The sequence below is a fragment of the Pollachius pollachius genome (genome assembly GCF_949987615.1).
Source record: "Pollachius pollachius genome assembly, chromosome: 1".
NCBI lineage: Eukaryota > Metazoa > Chordata > Actinopteri > Gadiformes > Gadidae > Pollachius > Pollachius pollachius.
In genome coordinates this window covers 3,303,742-3,324,071 of record NC_136934.1, presented here as the reverse complement: position 1 = coordinate 3,324,071, position 20,330 = coordinate 3,303,742, and the positions used below count along the sequence as shown (strand labels likewise).

The window sequence follows — 20,330 nt, the reverse complement described above, 5'->3', positions numbered from 1 at the left end:
GGTAGGGCTGGGCTCCGAGGGTTACCTGGACCCAGCGGGATCCCTGGACCGGAGGTGAGCTGCTCAGTGGGTCGGACTCTGTGTTATTATGGGCATCCGATGCTTTTCGGTCCTTATTAGGGGTGGGAAGCACAGAGTACCTCACGATGCCATACGATACGCGATACATGGCCCGCAATATAACATAGCGATACAGCGATTCTGCAATTATCAATGTATTGTTAGTCAATCCTATGATGATACATCACGATATATGTCTAACGAAGAAGTCTAAATGACTGTGACAAGGTAAAGTGCTAGATTTCGCTCTTTATTCATGGTCCAAACTGAGTTTTTCAGTTACTTGTCTTTGTCTAGTTAACTTCCGTTCAAGTTTTCTTCATTCATGTATGGAAATTCTTCTTGTTCTTCTTCAAACAAAGAAAAATATTATATCAATATTAGGCGCCAGGGAGACGATATATCGGCGCATCAATATTTTGTCCCACCCCTAGTTCTTCTGCCGGAACGCACACATCCAGCCTTCTGTAACGACGCGGAGGTTGGCGAGAGGTCACAGATGGCGGTGATGAGCAACTCCATTGCCTCGCTCATGCAAACACGTTATTCTCCTCCACCTCCTCCTAGGAACAGGATTATCTTTGGCCACTATTATTTATGTAAATGTATCTTGTTTTTCCTTCCTATTAGTGTCCTGCACTTTCTGCTGAATTAATGAGATGATTAAATACATCGTAATTAACAAACACAAAGATTCTTCGTTAGAGAGAGGGAGATGCATTTGGGAACCATTCAGTTCTTCTGAAGCCCTGTGCTGCAGACAACACAAAGAGCATGAACTCTCCGGTCGCTTCTCCCCACGTCTGCTTCTTCTAACCTTGTGACTCTTTCGTCTCGTTGCCAGGGCGACGAGGGCCCACCTGGGCCGGCTGGACCATCTGGACCAGAGGTGAGCACCCATTGGATAAGAGATGTGTGGCTCTCGACCAATTACAGGGTTGTCGTGGTTCATGCCTTCCCCCCAAACTCCATAGCATACACACAGCGGGACTGGTGTCTTCGTGTCGATCCCAGCCTCAAAGGAGGGATGCAGCCAGTCTTGTGTGGTGAGATTTTGGCGGGAACGTGTTCATTGTTCTCAAGCTATTCTCCGAAACACATGGCTTCTCTCCTATCGCCATGAAGGTCGGTTAGGAAATTGCTATGCACACAGTGAAGAGAAAGGTCTTGATGTGTGCTAAGGGAGAGACTATGAAGCAACAACAAAACAACAACAAAAAATCTTATTCTCTTCACACAAGACATAAAGGAGCTGTCCAAGACTTGAATTTGAGATTTTAATCAGTTGGTGAATGGTTATTATTAGGTCTGAAATCTCCAAAAAGTTGACTTCCACCGTTTCACCGCGTTCATCATGTAGCGTGTCTTTTGGAAAGGCCCAACTAAAGTTAGTCTGTAAAGTTAGCTTTTTGTGTTATGAAACGTATTCACACATTTTAGACTATGTTGTTAAATATATCCTTTTACTCATTTGATCAGCTCTTCATAAAACAGTTTTGAAAATAGAGTCGACTGTATACTACGATAAGAGCAGCAGGGAGCCAGACAAACGATCAGTCAGACGTCTCTCCCCGGCTGGCTGTGGTTGATCACACTCGGCTCCAAGCCCTCTGGAGCCGGGCTCAAAACAAACACTAAAGGATCGGGTCGCCTCTCTGAATATCAAGAAGCCCTCGGAGCGGGCGTCTCTCTGCCTCTGTGAGGACTTTATGACTCCACCCGTCGTTGGGCCGCTCAAACACAAGGCCTCCGTCACTTCGCTGTTTGTCTTTTATTGGGGTGTATTTGTACATGTACATATTATATATCAGAGCAGAGCTTCAACCCGGACTGTGTGTGTGCGGCGTGTTCCCCCAGCCGCAGTGCACTGACTGTGTGTCCTCTCCCCTTGCCCCCCCCCCGTCCAGGGCAGAGCTGGGAGGCCGGGATTCGGAGGCAGCGCCGGCCCAGACGGCTTCAAGGTCAGGGCCTTGTTAGCATGCGCCGCGGTAGCATCAATGTCACCTTAGTGCGGAACACGGCCTTTTATGATAATGCATTAAGTGAATGTGTGTAAATGAGATGTTAATTCCCCCTTGCGCCCAGGGGGAACGGAGCTCTGAGCACATTTCCACTTATTTGAACTTAAGCAGGAAGGCGTGAATACGTTGGAGATATGCTAATGAGGTCCTCCCACACAGGGGGAGACGGGCATAAGTGGCGAGGTCGGAGCGCACGGAGAGAAGGTAGAATACTTTTTATTAACACTCGCTCCCTCGTGGTCATGCTTTGTCTTTGTGTATTATCTGTCCTCCAGCGTGTGTGTGTGTGTGTGTGTGTGTGTGAGTGCGTGTGTGTGTGTGTGTTTCTGTTAGCGAGTACATTTGTGGGTGTCAGTGTGTGTCTGTGTGTATTTGTGGGTGTCATGTGTTTGAGGGACTTTGTGTGTGTTTGTGCTCTGCTCTCTGATTCTGTGTTTGTGTTTGGGCTCCGGTTGATGGTTTTGCGGCGTGTGTGCACATCTCTATGTTGGATTTCGTCTGCATGTAAAAGATAAATAATGTCACAGCTTAGCGTTGAGCACAGCTCGCTCGTGGATAGGTTTCCATGAGCGAGACACCTCACCCTCACTGATCCCCAGCATCTGTCTGTCGCCTTGACTGGTTACGGGTGTATTAATGGGTGACTGAACAGTATATGAATGAGTTAATGAATGAGTGTGTGAATGTGAGCCGCTGATTGTGAAGTGCTGAAGTGTGGAGTGCTATATAGACACATTCAAACATGACCTCTCTCTCTCTCCTCGTATCAAACCAGGGGCCACCAGGGTTCCTGGGGCCCGTGGGGGAGCCGGGCATCGCTGGAGAAAAGGTAAGCATGCTGTGGGCCGTGCAGGTCGTGGTGGTGGTGGTGGTGGTGGTGCTGGTGGTGCTGGTGGTGGTGGTGGTGGTGATGGTGGTGATGGTGGTGGTGGTGGTGGTGGTGGTGGTGCTTAGGGTGGTGGTGGTGGTGGTGGTGGCGGTGGTTGCGGTGGTGGTGGTGGTGGTGGTGGTGGTGGTGGTGGTGGTGGTGGTGGTGGTGGTGGTGGTGGTGGTGGTGGTGGCGGTGTTGGTGGTGGTGCTTAGGGTGGTGGTGGCGGTGGCGGTGGTGTTTGGGCTGATGGTGGCGCTGGTGGTGGCGGCGGTGTGGAGTATGAAATGTGTAAGGCCTGTCTCTTCTCCACCACCACCCCAGCACCCCTAACACGTGGTGGTGTTGGTGGAGTATGAGAGGTGTGACGCTGCGTGACTCTGCTCCTGACGATGACCTCCTCTTCCTCTCCTCTTCCTCAGGGCGGGCGAGGGGAGGTGGGAGCTCCCGGACCGCAGGGGGTGAAGGGAGCGACGGTAAGGAGCTGGTCTGGACCGCAGTCCCTCTACCACTGGGGGGCGCTCTGGCAGCATTTGTGGTCAAGTTATGATGATGCTGATGATGATGATGATGATGAAGATGGTGATGGTGAGGATGAGGATGAGGATGATGATGATGGCAGGGAGGATGTCATGAAGATGATGGTGATGAGGAGGAGAATGATGATGATGGTGAGGATGAGGATGATGGTGTTGAGGATGAGATGAGGATGATGATGGTGATGATGATGTGATGGTGAGGATGAAGATGATGATGATGATGATGTTGGTAATGGGGAGGATGATGATAGTGATGATGATGATGATAATGTGCTAGTGTTTTGTGATAATGAGAATGATAAAAACGGAATGGCATATACGTTATGAAACAGTACTAAAGCAAACAGGAGCCAATAAGAAGGTTTGTGTTGGATTAGGAAGGTGGCTGTCTCTAAGAAGGAGAGTTATTGATCCATGATGGGATGTCGCATGGCATATCTGCAGAACAGGATGTGGCTTCAGTGAGAATACAGATGTTAACATCTCCCAGCTGGGTAGGGAGAGTCAGGGAGTCATGTTTAGGTGCAGTCAGCAATGTATACAAAAGGCTCGCTAAACAAACCGGTTCTTGAAGTAAATAAGGTTATTTATATAAGAAACACAGCACTACGGGCGGCATGTGGCTCAGGAGGGAGAGCGGGTTGGCTGGTCACCGGAAGGTTGCCAGTTCGATCCCCGGCTCCTCCTAGCTATAGTGCCGCGGTGTCCCTGAGAGAGACGCCTCACCCTGACTGCTCCCGACGAGCTGGCTGTCGCCCTGCGTGGTTGACACCGCCGTCGGTGTGTGGATGTGTGCCTGTCTGCCATGAATGCCTATTGCCTTGGCAATATTCTAAGTGCTTTGAGTGGCCACTGCTTATAAAAAGCCTTGTGTAAATGCAGTTCATTTACCATTTACTAGACATTCAAAGTGATGTGACCGCGTCGTATTCACTGCGGCCGACTGAAGAGTGTCCTGTGTCACCCCAGGGTCATCCTGGCTCCCCTGGACAGAGCGGATCCCCCGGAGAGCAAGGCTTCCCAGTGGGTGAACCGTCTCGTTGGGGACCCCTCCCCAGCCCTCCGGCTGGTCTCTGCCGAGCCGCCCTTCCACCCTGCTTGCTATTCTTCCTCTCTGTGTGACCCTGTGCACTCACAAAGCTGTCTGGGTTTTCATTTTTTTTTCTCCTTCATCTTTCTCGCTCGCTTGCTTTGATGCTTTCTTGTTTATTGCAATTCTGAAGATTTGTTCACATGAAAGCAGGAAGTGTTCCTTGGTGAGTTTTAGTCGACGTTGACGTCAAGAGGAATAAGACTGAGGCTTCTTCCGCTCTTAAGCTGAACCTGAGTGTCGTGCAAAACTGGATGAAAGTTCATGGCCCACTTTTTTAAAAAACAGATGCATGAAAAATGCATGAGCTGTGGATGTGTTTTAGTCAAAACAAAGACAGAAGTTGGACGACAGGATGCATCGGTCTCTCATCGATTTCTCCCCATCGTTGCTTTAGGGCCGTCCTGGTTCTCAGGGATCCATTGGTGTCCGAGGACCCAAAGGACTCAGGGTAAGAAACATTATTTTGTTTGTTGTGTTATCATTTAGCAGGCTGGTGGAATGGTCAAGGAGTTTGATCCCCAATGTTCACCGCCTGGCTTCCTTGATACCTACCCCCTTCTCCCTTAATGACATGTTTCTGAAGTCCAAGTGAGTGGCTCTGGATGAACGCGTCTGCTGAAGTACTACTAACTAGTTGTACTCGTAAATAATTGAGAGTATTAATTCGTTCACACATGGTCAATTAGTCTGCTTTGTATGTGTGAAGCGAATCTTAATAGCGTTCTAAACTATCGTTAGGGGGCGTCGAGGGGTGAAGATCTTTAAAGCAAATGAGCTCAGGAGAAACAGACTCTGTCGTAAGCCTCGCTTTAGCGCTTCAGACAACACCCCGCAGCTCCTGTACCCTGAAATATATGACCACGGCGGTGTCTTAAAACAGCAGTAAATCCAACGCTAGCCAGGCTTCTCTCGAAACGTCTGCGTCCTACCCTGGGTAAACAGCCCTCGGTCACGCCAGGGTTTTGGGTCTGAATGAATTATTGATCTTACACGAGTAAGTGGTGTAATTAGGCTATTTCATCTTGTGGATGGCTTTTATATGGGTCCGTTGACATCATGGGAAGATACCCATTTCGGATTTAATAACTATAATTGCTTAAAGTTGCATGACAACCTTTTGAAAGCAAAATTTAGAGCTATTAACAACACACCCATGTCTAACCAAAAAGTATTTTTTGTTGAGGAACAAAGAACTACTACAAACAATGCAATCCTATATTCAACATTAGGATGTGTATTTTCTTATGAAGACCGAATAAAGATAAACTACACGCATCATTTCAGCAGAATGCTGATCTTTGGCACTCTATCAGTGCTATAATATCATCACAGTCTCCGAAGACTCTTGCTTGTGAATAACAGACTGTTACTCCCAGCGGGGTTTTTTTTGTCTGCATTCCATTGATATACAGCAGACATACAGCACATTAAGGTAGAAATACATCTAAAGCACAACTCTCCTTTAATAAAACCCCACAGTGGTCGGTAGCGGTCTGACGACAGCGGCGCAACAGTAACAGGGCTAATTTGTAAGTGGCGTTGAGGGTTGACAGACTAAATCGTGTGCTTACATTTGGGCTCGCTTACGAGTGCTTGGCTAAACAAGCCTCGTAAGCTTCCATGGCTTTCATGTTCGGTGGGAAGTCTCTGTGAAGCCACTGTTTGGCTTAATTTGAGAGGCAAGGATGAGTCAGCAGAATGCTCCAGACCAAGCCATGACCTTTCCAGAAGGGACCAGGCTTCACTGTACAATATCTTCAGTGTGCAGGCGCCAAATACCGCAGTCTTGTCATGTGGGATCATGGAAATAAAGTGATGGAGAGTATTGGATGAAGAAAATAAATATGTTCTTCTTGTTCTTCCTTAGGGTCTATACTGCGTCCATTTATTTTTACGTTATTAATAATGTCACCCCCTAACCTTTGTTACTCCAAAGGGCAAGGAAATCTTCCCAAATATCAGGGGAAAATAAGAATCCTTGACTTTTACTTGCCCTTCCCCAGTTTTAATCGTTGTTTGCTTCCTACACGCTTTGAAAGCGACTCTACACAGAACACATGGTTATTGCTGACCAGTTTCCTCCCAATATGGGACAGATCAATTAAAGGCTGTGAATGATGAGGCAGACTGAGAGGAAAAATGGCTGTGGTGATGCTAGCTAATGTTCAGTTGGGGAGAGGAGGGGAGCTCTAGTCTATTGGTGCAAAGAGTGTCCTTACCAAGGCTTATTCAATGCACTTGTAAGTAAAGAAGACCGTATCAATTATCATATCATATAATGTCATTATTCGGATCACACTTTCCAACACACTTTGAGAGTTTGCACGATGTCTATAGTTAGTGTTATGTGCTTCAAGTAAGTAAAAGAGCTCAGAGAGAAATGTACTAATCCCATCCTGTCATTGTTCACAGGGCCCTGTCGGTCCCTACGGGCTCCTGGGAGGGAAGGGTTCTGCTGGAGTCATGGTAAGGAGGAGGTCAACACCTACTTAGCTAAAACGTTGACTTTATACTTTATAGTCCATACCTTTCAATGAATGTGTTATATATGTATCACCCTGCTACCTTGTTTTGCTATTTAAGATTGTTTCATAATGTGATGAGTTTATGTATTGTATCAGTTGGATGTATTGATAATGTTTTGGCAATGAATGTAAAATGAATATGTGGTAATGAGCTCGAGAATTTAATGACTTCACTGATCACGGACAACCACACATTTGATATGTTGTTATTGTGAATAAATAACAAAAACATTATATCTCACTGTGATAAATCACAGCACTCACGTTTGTACATTCATCCATAAAGATGCTTTGAATTCGATGTATTTACATAGAATCTGTTTTCACATATCGCTTGTTGCTTTACTCAGGGCTTTATATTCCCATAAATACCTAGCCTTCAAAAATAAGTTGTTATGAGGACATAATGGGGGACATAACCAATGTTTTGGAGGGACGTTAAAGGACTGCTTCTGTTGGTTGTTCTTGTAGGGCCCGGATGGTCCACCCGGAAAACCTGGGTTCCCTGGACAGATGGTAAGAATATTCTCCTCATCACTCTATCCATCAGTAGCCTATTTTAAAGCTGCACTATGCACATTCTCCTGTTAGCGCACTCTGGTGGTTGGAGTTGTTGCTATAACAGTTGTGTGGAAATTTGGATGCTTCTTAGTGACGTCAAGACTTTATTTACCATGGAAACCGTGACAGATTCATTCTTTCAAGCCAGGAACCACTGGAATCTTTTCTAAACCTTTTAAACCTTATTAAAATCAGAAAAATACTTCAAACTCTACAATAACAAATGCCACATGACAAGTAGCACATATCCTATGCTAAGAAGCTAGCGTCAAAGTTTCCATAGGTGGGGGCAAAAGTTGACCAGAATGAAACGATTCATAGAGAATGATTCCCTGGATGGATCGACTCATGGATGGGTTTGTTTTATTCTCGAGAAACGTTCTAGGTCAGACATTTTTTAATGGAGTTAATGGCTGCAGTAGTAAAAGTTGCATAGTGCAGATTTAACATCATTTGTGTAGACATGTCTTAAGCCTCCACCATAATTCATAAGTTATGACTGTGTCTGTATGCTGTTCTGCCAAAGGGGAAGATTGGCGAGCGAGGAGAATCGGGACCCGTGGGATTTCCAGTGAGTGATGCAGTTCTTTTGTGGATTAGTCGCAACTGATTTTGGGATGAGTATGTCTATGACATGTCTTTAAATCCCAATCAATCGTCGGTGCTGTGTGTGGTCTAAACGGCTGATGCTTCCTCCCAGGGTATCCAGGGACCATCAGGACCTCCTGGGGCCAAGGGCTTTGCAGGAGAGCCAGTAAGTTCCCAGACACCCAGCTGTCGGCAGGCTGGCCTCCCTCATTGAAAGGAGACCCTGATACTTGAGCCCAACATTGGAGAGAATGTTCTAGAAGCCCTACCTTCCAAACGTTCTCAAACGTTCCTCCTCTACCGTCTGGTTTTTTGGATCTGGGCGCCCATTGTTTCTCATAAAAAAGCACTAACAGTAGCTCAAAACGTTTTGCCTGCTCACAACCACCACAGACCTTTCCTTGTCGCCAGTTCCTCAGCTTGACAACATCTTAATCACTGCTAGATCCTCCCAATCCCTCAGAATACTGCTCGCTTGAAGAGCCCAGAGAGAGAGAGAGACTAATCCTTTTTCCCCCATTCTGTCCAAGATCTACAATGGGATGAATCAGACTCAACTTGATTTACACCGTCCACTTCCTGCAAAGGCAGATTTATTGTAGCCTGACTGTATCTCCATAACAGAATGCCTTTTACTATCTCCCACTGAAACGTCGGCTCAATTACCCCCGGGCATCCCACTGCCCAGATAAAGCTACATCTCACAATCCATACCGGCTCAATGCCATTCTGCGCTCTTTTCTACTTTTTCTTTTGAACAACCGAAGATGTTTGTCCCAGATATGTGAACGCTGCCGAGCATTATTCTGTTATTGATGCTTCTTCTCTGCCTCCAGGGGCCGGTGGGGCCCGCTGGATCGACGGGGCCTCTCGGAGACATGGGACCAAAGGTGAGTTTCATCACCTGTCAGCCTTGTGTGAGTCCTGCCCGCCTCACTGTGTAGTTAATATTGAGCTGGGTTCGCTCGCCTTTTGAAAAGCCTCCTGTGTGTGTCTGTGACAGGGACCGCTGGGGAGGGCAGGGGCGAGCGGGCTGCCTGGTGATCCTGGAGAGAAGGTCTGTATCCCTCTGCTCTCCCTTTATTCACATGAAGTCATTTAGTCAGACGCCGCAGCCAAACACTCTCACAAGCTCGGCTGAAAACAATCAAAGCGTAAAGTAAAAATTGGAACTGCTAGCAAAACAAAGTGAAAGTGCTGCTGTGCCTGCCATAGAAATACTTATCGGTATTGTTAGCGGCAACAATCGTGGTGTCTACCAAGTGTCTGCAGAGTGGATTCCACACTTCGAAGTGCTGTCCAAATTCCACCACAACTAGCACAACTGTTCTGCCATGAATCCAGAGACAATTATACAAATGGGCCGCAGGATACACAAACCGTTATGAGAAAATGTCTGGTAGTTGACGCAGTTGTTGTGTTGTTGTTGTTGATGTTCTTCTGTCTGGCAGGGGGCCCCGGGTCCCATCGGAAGCCCGGGGGAGCTGGGCCTGATGGGTCAGAGGGTGAGTAGTACACCCATCACCGACTGACCGCAGACCCAGAAGTCTCTGTTTAATGTGCTTATTCATATTCCCTCTCACTTTGGCACAGCATTTTATGTCAACCAGTGGAATAATTAGCCAGGCCCGAGTGGCCACCCTCCTCTTCAAACAAGCTCATCAAAGTGTTCTCTTATTTATGCTGTAAAGCCATAAAAGCTCTTGTTACAGTCGTTATGGTTTCCTTCTGCCAGGGGGAGGCCGGTGTGTACGGGGAGGTTGGAGCAAGCGGACCTGACGGACTCAAGGTAGGGAGGATGGAAACCTCTGAGTGACTGATGACTGACACCCCACTGACATCACTGTACGCAGTGTGACCCACTGTTGGGTTTCAAATTAAGTTTCCTGAGTCAAACTTAGTTTTGTAAACGTCACTGACAACCAAAAAGCACCATTTAAGGTAAAGTGTGTAGAATTGAGTGGCATCTAGTGGATTGAACGGGGCAGAGAGGAAATGCAATATTCATAATTATGTTTCAGCTTGATCATTTCTGTTTTTGTAAACCTTAGAATGAGCCCTTTGTATGTACATAGGGGGCGGGTTCTCTTCCATGGAGCCCGCCATGTTTCTACGGTAGCCCAGAATGGACAAACGGCTCTAGAGAGGATGTGTTTTTAAGTTATAATCATAATCGTTGTCTAATTTGTAAGCTTTGACCTATAGTTTTACAGACTAAATAACTAAATACAATTGATAAATCTATCAGGAAACCTCTTCACCTGTTGGCTACTCGATGCTGTCGTACACGATGAGATCCTTTTGGAATCACCTACTGGCACCTTATAGGCCAGTAAAGACATCCTACGTCGTAGGAAAGCAAGGGGTGAGGTGGGGATTCAGTTGGTGGCAATATGGAACCTCACCACTAGAGGCCACTAAATCCTACACACTGCAACTTTAAGGTCTACACTGTGAATGTGTACCTGATGAACTGAGCTGCTCATCAAGCCAATTCAAGTCATACTGCCTGTGAGCCTTGAGCTAAATTGGACCAGCGTTCTGTTGACTTTTTAGTGAAAACAGACAGCATCTCTATTCTAGGAGATCTACTGCCTGGCAAGCATTGCGGGATAATTACTTATTTTAACAACAGCAAGGAAAAGCCTGACTGTCATTCAGAGCCAAGCTTTATGAAGCATGGCAAACAGACCCACAAACAGCTTTTGGCTGAGATTGTCGGTTACAAGGCCTAGACTGAAGCACAGAGTACAGCAGGAGATGGGTCTCGGATTAACGAGTTCACTCTTCAGGAGGGTTTGTCATTCTGGGTTAGATGCTACATTTAGCCTGTCACCAGGCTAGATTACTTCTCCAGAGGTGTGGGGCTATTGTAGCTGGCTGATGTTAAACGCCCACAAACCACAAAATAGGGTTACGATCGACTGTGTTTAGGATGGTTATTTCCCAGCGAGAGAAATCGTTACAACGCATTCCTGGTGGTCTGGCTTCAGTTAAAGTCCTGGAGAGAAAACTAATCAGGGCAACCAAATGACACCTGAAGAAGTGTACCTGTACATTTAGTGTACAGGGTACAGGTATCACTTATTACTCTTTAATACTACAAAAATACCAGTATTTTAAGTTTAGTGTGCCAATAAATAAATAAATAAGCTCATAGATACATAAAATCACAAGGAACCATTTAAAAAACTTTTCTTTGGTGTCTTTGTTTGTTTGTTTGTGAATACATTTAAATTGTCTCAATAAATCAATGAATAATCTAGAATAATCTAGGTTTCATGGCTGCTCACCGGTGCCTCTTTCTCTGCGTCTCCAGGGCGAGGCGGGCGACTTGGGGGCCGAAGGGGCCCAGGGAGAGAGGGGTCTGCTGGGCACCAAGGGGAAGGAGGGACCCCCCGGGGCTCCTGGCCTGGTGGGGGTGAGGGTGAGTCACTGCGCGCGTCTTCACATTGCCTGGCAACAAAAAACAAACGGACGCGACGACACAGGGCTGTTTCTGTGTGCCAACCACCTGCTGTTCCTCCACTAGGGTCAAGAGGGGAAACCTGGAACAATCGGCCAACGAGGAAAAGCTGGAGACAAGGTTTGTCAAGCTGCAGTCACTTTCCTCCGCAGATCATATTCGACTTCCCCTACTAGTGTCAAGATGGCGTCTCATGTGCATGAGGGTTTAATCGCCCGTAACGGTAAACAAACCATGAAGTCACCTCTGTAGGGACTCAGGGAGGAGTCAAAACACAAGTCACAAAACGCAGAGCACGCAAAAGTGGAAACCCTTTCATCGTGAGGTTTTTTAGGAGTTGTCCGAAGCAAGCGAAGAGTCTGGGCCCTCACGGTGCGCTTGCTCTTCTGTTCTCTCTCCAGGGAGGCCAGGGCCCCCAGGGGCCGCTGGGCGAGACGGGGCCCGTGGGGGGGCAGGGCGAGCCGGGCCACGTCGGACCCAAGGGTGCCAGGGGAACAATCGGACCCACGGTATGCACCATATGCACCGAATATACGCATCATGCTGCTAACGCTAACTCTAACAACACCTGGGCTAATGATCCGTTCCCTGCAGGGGGCCCCAGGCAGGATGGGGCCACAAGGGACTCCGGGAGTAGCTGGGTATGAGGTGAGATGGTCCACATGCTGCACACATTCAGAAGGGATAAGGCTGCAGACCAGCCTCCCAGACCCAGAGATCCATCGTGGAAATGAGATAAACCTCGTGAAAAACTAGGTTTAAATCTTCTCGAATGGAATGCAGACAAAAAAAACCCCGCTGGGAGTAGCTTATAGCTCAATGAATGCTCTTCTGAAGACAGCTCTTTTGGCAAGCAACCCATTGCACTTTGTGGTCAGTTCAAACCCATTTGCATCATCCCCAAATCGATCGCAGAGTTGGCATGGTTAATTGTTATTCGTAACCCAATCCCTCTTACGGCCTTTATTCAATGACTGCAACCTATTGCTCTATTCCCACACTGACCCCTGTCCTGTGTTGTCCTTCCAACAGGGACACAGAGGACCCCTGGGCCCGGTAGGCCCGCCTGGACCAAAAGGTGAAAAGGTACACACTCCTTACATGCATTGCTCGGGGCCCTAATCGCTCATGGGAGCTTAATTGGCTGCGTGTTTTATACAGGAACGGGTGGTTTTGCATTAGCGGTGACATTTTCCTCACATTTAAAAACAGTTTTGCAGCACAGTCCCTGCCGTATTGTTTTGACAGATAGGAGTCATTGTTGCATAGCTAATGAGGTTCTGGGCTTCTGTAAGTATTCACTAAGAAACTCCTTATCTGAGCAGTAATAAGGGCACAGGCCAAGGCTCATTAACACTTGAAATGTCATCGTATGCAATTAGGCACCTGGATCCCCCTGCATCCTCTCTCTGCTCTTTTCTGGTTCATCATATTCAGCAAAGAGGACTTGAATAGTACAAGAAATAGTTTTGTCAAAATGATCAACTCCCTTGCTCTGTGTGGGGATCGATGAAGTGCTGTAGTGACTACTGTAATGGATAAAGCAATAGCTGCGGGTGTGAACAAGCTAAATCTGAGCCAAAAATCTGGGATAAAATCTGGATTAAGCTTTCTTGGGTGTGTGATTGTTTCGAGGGCACCTGAGATCAAGGTAAATCGTATGCCGTGCTGGTGCGTCCAGAGCAGGGACCTTGACGCTTTGTATTCACCGCTCGGGTTGTTTCCATTGTGCTCGGGAAAACCTTGCGTTTGATTTACTTAGGATGTGCACAACACATGACGATGACGAAGAAACAAACGCACAAAAGGGGATTTTTCAACCCTACAGATGCAACGCACATGACCATAAATCCTCCCTCCTTCCTTGGCGATCGATGTAAGGCTGCTAATAAGGGACTGGGCGAGAGCCAGTTTATTTGATTCGTGGGCAGTGAAACCACATTAGACGATGCGCTGTATATGAACAGCGTGGCCCTCGGTTGAAGCGGTTTGTTAATGAGTTTAACAAACCGCACCCCTGTGGCCTTCTGACTCCTCCCTCCTACCGGTGGTACCACTTTGCTGCTGTCTGTTCTCACTCGGTTCCTTTGTCCCGCTCAGGGTGAGCCAGGGGAGGACAGCAAGGTGGAGGGACCGCAGGGCGCCGCTGGGGACAGAGTGAGTGACCCCGCCTCTTCCTCCTGACCCATGTCGGCATGACGACGCCACCTGTTCTAACAATGGGTTCTGCTGTCCCACCAGGGTTCTCCGGGCGCCATGGGAACCAGAGGGGAACCGGGGGATCCAGGATACAAGGTGAGTCCAGAGTTCATATCCCCAGCTCCTCCTTTGTTGTTCCATGAGGGGAACACCACCCTGTTTAGAGTCACGTTACTTTATTAACAACAGTGTTAGCAGCCGACCCTGTGGAACACATTCATTATTAGTCATTTCATTTAAGAGTTGATCATCTTCCTGTGGATTAGGGTTAGATACATTGGGATTTGAACCTGGCTGGAAGTCAAACGCCCAAGCCACTACTACACTATCTACTGTCTAACCCTTACCTGCTCTTTAATGACTTGTGTCTGTACTATCTAACCCCGATCTGTTCCTAAATGTCCCATCTCTGTACTGTCTAACCCCTACCTGCTCCTTAATGACCTGTCTCTGTACTGTCTAACCCCTACCTGCTCCTTAATGACCTGTCTCTGTACTGTCTAACCCCACCCTGCTCCTTCATGACCTGTCTCTGTACTGTCTAACCCCACCCTGCTCCTTAATGACCTGTCTCTGTACTGTCTAACCCCTACCTGCTCCTTAATGACCTGTCTCTGTACTGTCTAACCCCACCCTGCTCCTTCATGACTTCATTGAGAGGCGGGTGACTTGGATCTGAATTCATTGTAAGGCGCTAACTGACCAACTGCTAATCCCTGGGGATAACTTCGTGTTTCAGGGCCAGTCCGGGCTGGATGGAGCCAGAGGTCAGGCTGGGGCCTCGGGGTCTCCTGTAAGTGTCCGTACGTTGCCTCGTCGCCATGAACGCACCCCACAACCACAGAGTCTGCAGAGCAAAAATGACATAAATGTATAGACACACACAAAGATCATATGTATATTGGGTCATGAGATTCCTATTGATATTGGATGTTCTCCAATGTTCAATAGAGTGTCATGAATCATGATCCAGTTGATGCTTGGAGACCTTTCTTGCTTGAAGGGACGTTAATTAGAAATTTCTTCCAATTGCATCATACCTCCATTATTCATCGTTTTTTTGTTTTCTTTTGTGCAATGAATAGTTGAAGGGGAACCATCATGCTCGGCTGTTTTCTAATATGAGACGGTGCCGCTTCAAACGGTGCTGGGAGAACAAAGCTCTGTCTGCAACATCGACTCCGCTTCTGGGGGGAAATCACAGAAAAGTTGTACCATCTGCATCACTGGTCCAGGGTCTGTGGTGATGGCGTCAATGATCCAACTTTTGGAAACGGAGTTGATGTCGCAGACTGCGGTCTCGTACGATTCCTCTTTGAGCCATCAGAGAGGAACGTTACATAGGGGATGGGGAGCTGCAGCACCCCTGGATATTATCAAAACATGGAGTCATTTCTTTAAATTATATGTACATTAATGATACACACTTAATGATAATTTCTGAATAATGTATAATTTATTTGCCAATATAAAATTATACATAGATATTGAGATGATGCTAATTAAACTTTAAGTAGTTACGTTGACCGTCATAAGGCTAGTCAGGTTGAACAAACCTTGTTTTTGGGACTGCTTATGGTTCTAGTTAGCTTTTTTCACATTACGTTTATAGCTAGCTTTGTCTCATTTAACTTTAGTAAGCTGTGTCTCTTCATACTACTAGCTAACTATGTCTCATCGTACTTTTAGCTAACTTTGTCCCATTATGTTTCTAGCTAACTATGACTCATTCACAAAAAACTATTTCTGATACTTTCAAGAGCCCGCATGATTTGAAAAAGGTTGCCGTGACTCAATGAGTTGAGTAATTTTAGCACCGACCAATTTGTGGTTCACTTGGATTCTTCCGTTTTGCGTGCTGCTGTCTGGTCTGGTTTATCAGGGGTGGGCTGATTGGCTCCCTGTGGGTTTGCGAGAGTCACCGACGGCTGTAGGCCTGGCCTGTTCCGCAGCAATTCTCATTGAAGTCAACTGATGAATGAATGAATTATTCGGCCCTATTTTTATCAGCACCGGTTGAAAACTACTTCCCACAGGCGGCAATGAGCGGAACTTTGTGCAATAGGAAAGAGCAGAGTGTGACATTTTCCCTTTAATTGTAGAAACATTTCTCCATATGTTGATGGTTCCTCACGGCTAGCCTGTTTGTGTTCAGTGTTGATTGGATGATTACTTAATTTGGTGTTTGTGTTTGATTGTTTGCTTTTGCTTTAAATCTGCGAGTTTTCTCCTAATGCTATGGATACACGTTGACTAACTCTCACATGCAAGTTAATCAGATTACAATCAACGCAACACCCTTCCATCCTCAGGGCCACGCCGGACCCCGCGGACAGGGAGGGCTGAAGGGGTCCAAAGGTCACCAAGTAAGGGGGACTCGTTGTTCCTGTCGTGTGTATCGCAATACATCGCACACCCCTGTCGTCACTGGATTCACACATTCATTCATTCATTCAGTCATTCATTCAGGGCATTTAGAAGAAGCTTTTGTCCAAACCGACTTACAGCGGCTCATACACACATTCACACACCGACGGCGGAGTCACCCACGCAAGGCGTCAGCCAGCTCATCAGGACCAGTTAGGGTTAGGTGTCTTGCTCAGGGGCACCCGCCGCACACAAACTAGCAACCTTCCGGTTACAAGTCACTCTAGCTCCTGAGCCACTGCCGACACACACGTGGCTCTGTGGTGGATGAATCTCTCTCTCTGCTCCAGGGCAAGGAGGGGAAGGCGGGGTCGCGAGGACTGTCTGGGAGCAGAGGACCCCCGGTGAGCAGAGACGCCGGTCAGACCGATGCTAGGAGAGAGTCCGTCTGAGATGCAAACCGTGACAGGCTTACTGTGTTAACTTGGGGATTGAACTGGTTCCTACTGGTTTTATGTTTAACTTGATACATTGCTTGGCAATCACAGTAATGGCTGTAAAACAATTGTATAATGTATACAATTATATGATGTATCATACAATTATATATAGTGTCCTACAATTATTTAATGCATAAAATCCGATCAATGCTCCAGCTTTTGAAAGTTTTCTTCACGGAGATGGGGTTGAATAAAGCGGTGAATGATTGAACTGCGACCGTGATGTGGGAGATGTGTTGGTTCTCTTCCCAGGGCCCAGAGGGTCCAGCGGGCCCCCGGGGCGTGCTGGGCAGAGAGGGCCTGGAGGGGCCGTCGGGGATGGACGGGGCCGCTGGTACCGACGGAGTCAAAGGAAACAAGGCAAGGGAGCTCCCTTTGTAGCCTCCGGCATCACTCACAAGCAGCGGAGACAGTATCCCATAATCAATGTGCTCCTTTCTGTCGTTTCTATCATCGGCATCCCCATCATCATCATCGTCATCATCGTCGTCTTTGTCCTCCTCATCATCATCATCATCATCATCCTCGTCATCTTTCTCCTCCTCACCATCATCATCATCGTCGTCTTTCTCCTCCTCATCATCATCATCATCGTCATCATCGTTGTCATCATCATCATCATCATCATCATCATCATCCTCCATGCCGCTCTTCACCACCACCATCTGCGTCGTCGTCATCATCAGGGAGAGCAGGGAGGCGACGGACCGTTGGGTCTGGCTGGCAAGGCGGGCCTGCAGGGGACGGCTGGCGTCCCGGGGCTGCCTGGGAGCCAGGGCGCGTTCGGCGCGAAGGTGAGTCCGGATCCAACTGGGCCGTCTGACGTCCTAATGGGCTGTTAGCTAGAGTTATGGGCCCAATGCAAAACCCAAACTGATGAAGTTTGTACCTTTGTGAATACGTGTGTGTGTGCGTGTGTGTGTGTACGTGTGCATGTTCCTTTGTGTGTGTGCGCGTATATGTGTGTGTATGTGTGTGTGTGTCTGTGTGTGCGTTTACATGTGTGTTTGTGCATGTGCACGTGTGTGTGTGTACGTGTGCATGTTCCTTTGTGTGCGTGCGCGTATATACATATGTGTGTGTGTGTGCGTTTACATGTGTGTTTGTGTGCGTGTGCATGTTCCTTTGTGTGCGTGTGCGTATACATTTGTGAGTGTCTGTGTGTGCGTTTACATGTGTGTGTGTGAGTGTGTGCACATGTTTATGTGTGTTTGTACATGTGCATGTTTGTGTGCGTGCGTGCGTGTGCATGTGTGTGTGTGTGTGTGTGTGTTTATTTTGTGTGTGTGTTTTAGGGTGAGAGGGGTCTACCAGGACAAACGGGACCGCTGGGGAGAAGAGGGATGATTGGTGGAATGGGGTTGCCAGGGAAACAAGGAGATCAAGGACCCGGAGGACATCCAGTGAGTACTGAAACGGTGGAAAACCGTCTTCATAACGACACGCTGCGTTAAGGTATTTGCTGGAAGTGTCAGTGGAATAATGCTAATTTCCACACTGTGTGTGCTGTTGTGTTGTTTGTGCGTGGCTGTCTTTGCGTTTGTGTGTGTGTGTTGTTGTGTGCCTTTGTTTTGTGTGCGCGTGCGTGCGTGTGTGTCTATGCATGTGCGCGTGTCTGTCTGTCTGTCTGTCTGTCTGTCTGTGTGTCTGTGTGCGCATTTGTGTGCGTCCGTGCGTGTCTGTGTCTAGGGGGAGGACGGTGATCAAGGGTTTCCAGGATTCCTTGGGATGTTTGGGCCTCAGGTGAGCCCCCCGTTCCCCTCCTCAGTCTTCCTGTTCCCCTCTTCAGTCTTCCCGTTCCCTTCCTCAGTCTTCCTGTTCCCCTCTTCAGTCTTCCCGTTCCCTTCCTCAGTCTTCCGCCAGGGGAACTGCCCACTGTGCTCTAGTAGAAGAGGGAGCTGCTTCACACGCGGGCTTGGAAGACCAGGTGGTCTGCAAGATCAACTCTGTGTCTGCTGAGCAGTCGGCAGCGCGTGGCTCAGGTGGTAGAGCGGCTTGGCTGGTAACCGGAAGGTTGCTGGTTAGATCCACGGCTCCTCGCTGAGTGTCGAGGTGTCCCTGAGCTAAACACCATGCCCTGACTGCTCACGACGAGGTGGCCGTCGCCTTGCATGGTTGACTCTGCCGCCGGTGTTTGAATGTGTGCTTGAACGGGTGACTGTTGCAACATTGTAAAGCACTTTGAGTGGCCACTGTTTAGAAAATCGCTGCATGAATGCAGTCCGCTTACCATTCAACAGTCGCATAATAGTAGGACCATTGATGGCCTGTTTGGATCAACCATTTGAATTATAAAATGGTTCTGGAATGGCGTTCCCAGGACCAAGTGGTCTAGTTTTTCCATATTCTCATTCTGTAGAAACAAAGCAGTGGCGTGTGGCGTGATGCAGGTTGTTCTTCACCGCTGGTGTACGGAGTGTTGTTTTGATATTACCAACCAGCCGCGCGGGACGGCTGACCTTTAACAAACAAGGCTGTTTGTCGAGTTCATGAAAAGGCTGTTCTGAGGAGATGCTTGGTGAACAGCGAATTGCGTTGGGATAAGGAGTCGGGATTAGGAGTGTCTCCTCCGGTGTGTGTCTCTCTGGTTGGTGGGTGTCCACAGCGCAGTGGGACCACTGGATAAGCAGCTGCGACGTCCAATCAAACGAGTCGGAATACGTTGGAAACACGTTCCAGCGACACTCTTTTTCGGGGTGTCGAGACTGCAGTGCTGAAACAGATGTGTTGTTTCCTAGGGTCCCCTGGGTGACCTGGGCCCCACAGGTATACAGGGGCCAAAGGGGCCCCGCGGACTGAGGGTAAGCTGAACAAGTACTGTACTTCACGCACAGACACACACATCCCGGGCCCAACACACAGAGATCAGGCCACACACACACACACACACACGCAAACACACACACACTGGCACAGATACAGACACACACACAAACTCCCCCTCCCCTAACGGGCCTTACACACTGACACACCCCCGGGCACCACAGACACACACACACACATATTACCACACAGTCAAAATCATGTCCTGTAAACCAGGCCTTGTCCAAGCCGTTGACCCGTCCCTTGTGTCCAGGGGATGGAAGGACCTGCCGGCCCCTCGGGCATCATCGGACCCAACGGCCACCTGGTACGTACCAGCCCCCCGGCCCACCCCCTTATCGAAACTCCCCTCCCCCCGGTTGGCTCCGATCGACTGATCCTGTGTCTCTCCTCTCTTCATCAGGGGCCCCAGGGGGACAGGGGGAGTCGGGGGGAGATGGTGCGTGGTGCTCTGATGAATCTCTTCCTGTCTGCCGTGCTGCACAGATCGGGGCCTCGTAGTGTGGGGATGCTGCGGTCTGTGGGGCCCGCGGGGGGCCTCGTGCTTTCAGAGGGTTGTTGCTATAAACACGGCGGCACTGCGATGCAGCAGAAGTCATTCTGGGGGGGACAGACACTCACTTGGTGCTCATTGTGGGTTATCTTAATAGGCCGGCCGTGCTCCTGGGCACAGGTCTAATCCACCAGATCACTCTCCCAGTAAAGACGCAGTGTGCAAAA

General features: G+C 48.2%; 1 protein-coding gene across 1 annotated transcript in view; it reads left to right on the top strand.

The window, feature by feature from the left end:
- Window positions 1-20,330, top strand: part of LOC307085483 (uncharacterized protein) — a 65,848-nt gene that overhangs the window by 41,403 nt on the left and 4,115 nt on the right. The window contains exons 21-41 of the mRNA XM_079750296.1: window positions 1-54; window positions 905-949; window positions 1,968-2,021; window positions 2,241-2,285; window positions 2,857-2,910; window positions 3,372-3,425; window positions 4,458-4,511; window positions 11,575-11,682; window positions 12,123-12,230; window positions 12,691-12,807; window positions 13,822-13,878; window positions 13,963-14,016; window positions 14,660-14,713; window positions 16,233-16,286; window positions 16,638-16,691; window positions 17,040-17,147; window positions 17,474-17,581; window positions 18,477-18,530; window positions 19,526-19,588; window positions 19,864-19,917; window positions 20,014-20,130. Coding sequence (XP_079606422.1) covers window positions 1-54; window positions 905-949; window positions 1,968-2,021; window positions 2,241-2,285; window positions 2,857-2,910; window positions 3,372-3,425; window positions 4,458-4,511; window positions 11,575-11,682; window positions 12,123-12,230; window positions 12,691-12,807; window positions 13,822-13,878; window positions 13,963-14,016; window positions 14,660-14,713; window positions 16,233-16,286; window positions 16,638-16,691; window positions 17,040-17,147; window positions 17,474-17,581; window positions 18,477-18,530; window positions 19,526-19,588; window positions 19,864-19,917; window positions 20,014-20,130 — 1,470 coding nt within the window. The remainder of the gene's footprint in view (window positions 55-904; window positions 950-1,967; window positions 2,022-2,240; window positions 2,286-2,856; window positions 2,911-3,371; window positions 3,426-4,457; window positions 4,512-11,574; window positions 11,683-12,122; window positions 12,231-12,690; window positions 12,808-13,821; window positions 13,879-13,962; window positions 14,017-14,659; window positions 14,714-16,232; window positions 16,287-16,637; window positions 16,692-17,039; window positions 17,148-17,473; window positions 17,582-18,476; window positions 18,531-19,525; window positions 19,589-19,863; window positions 19,918-20,013; window positions 20,131-20,330) is intronic.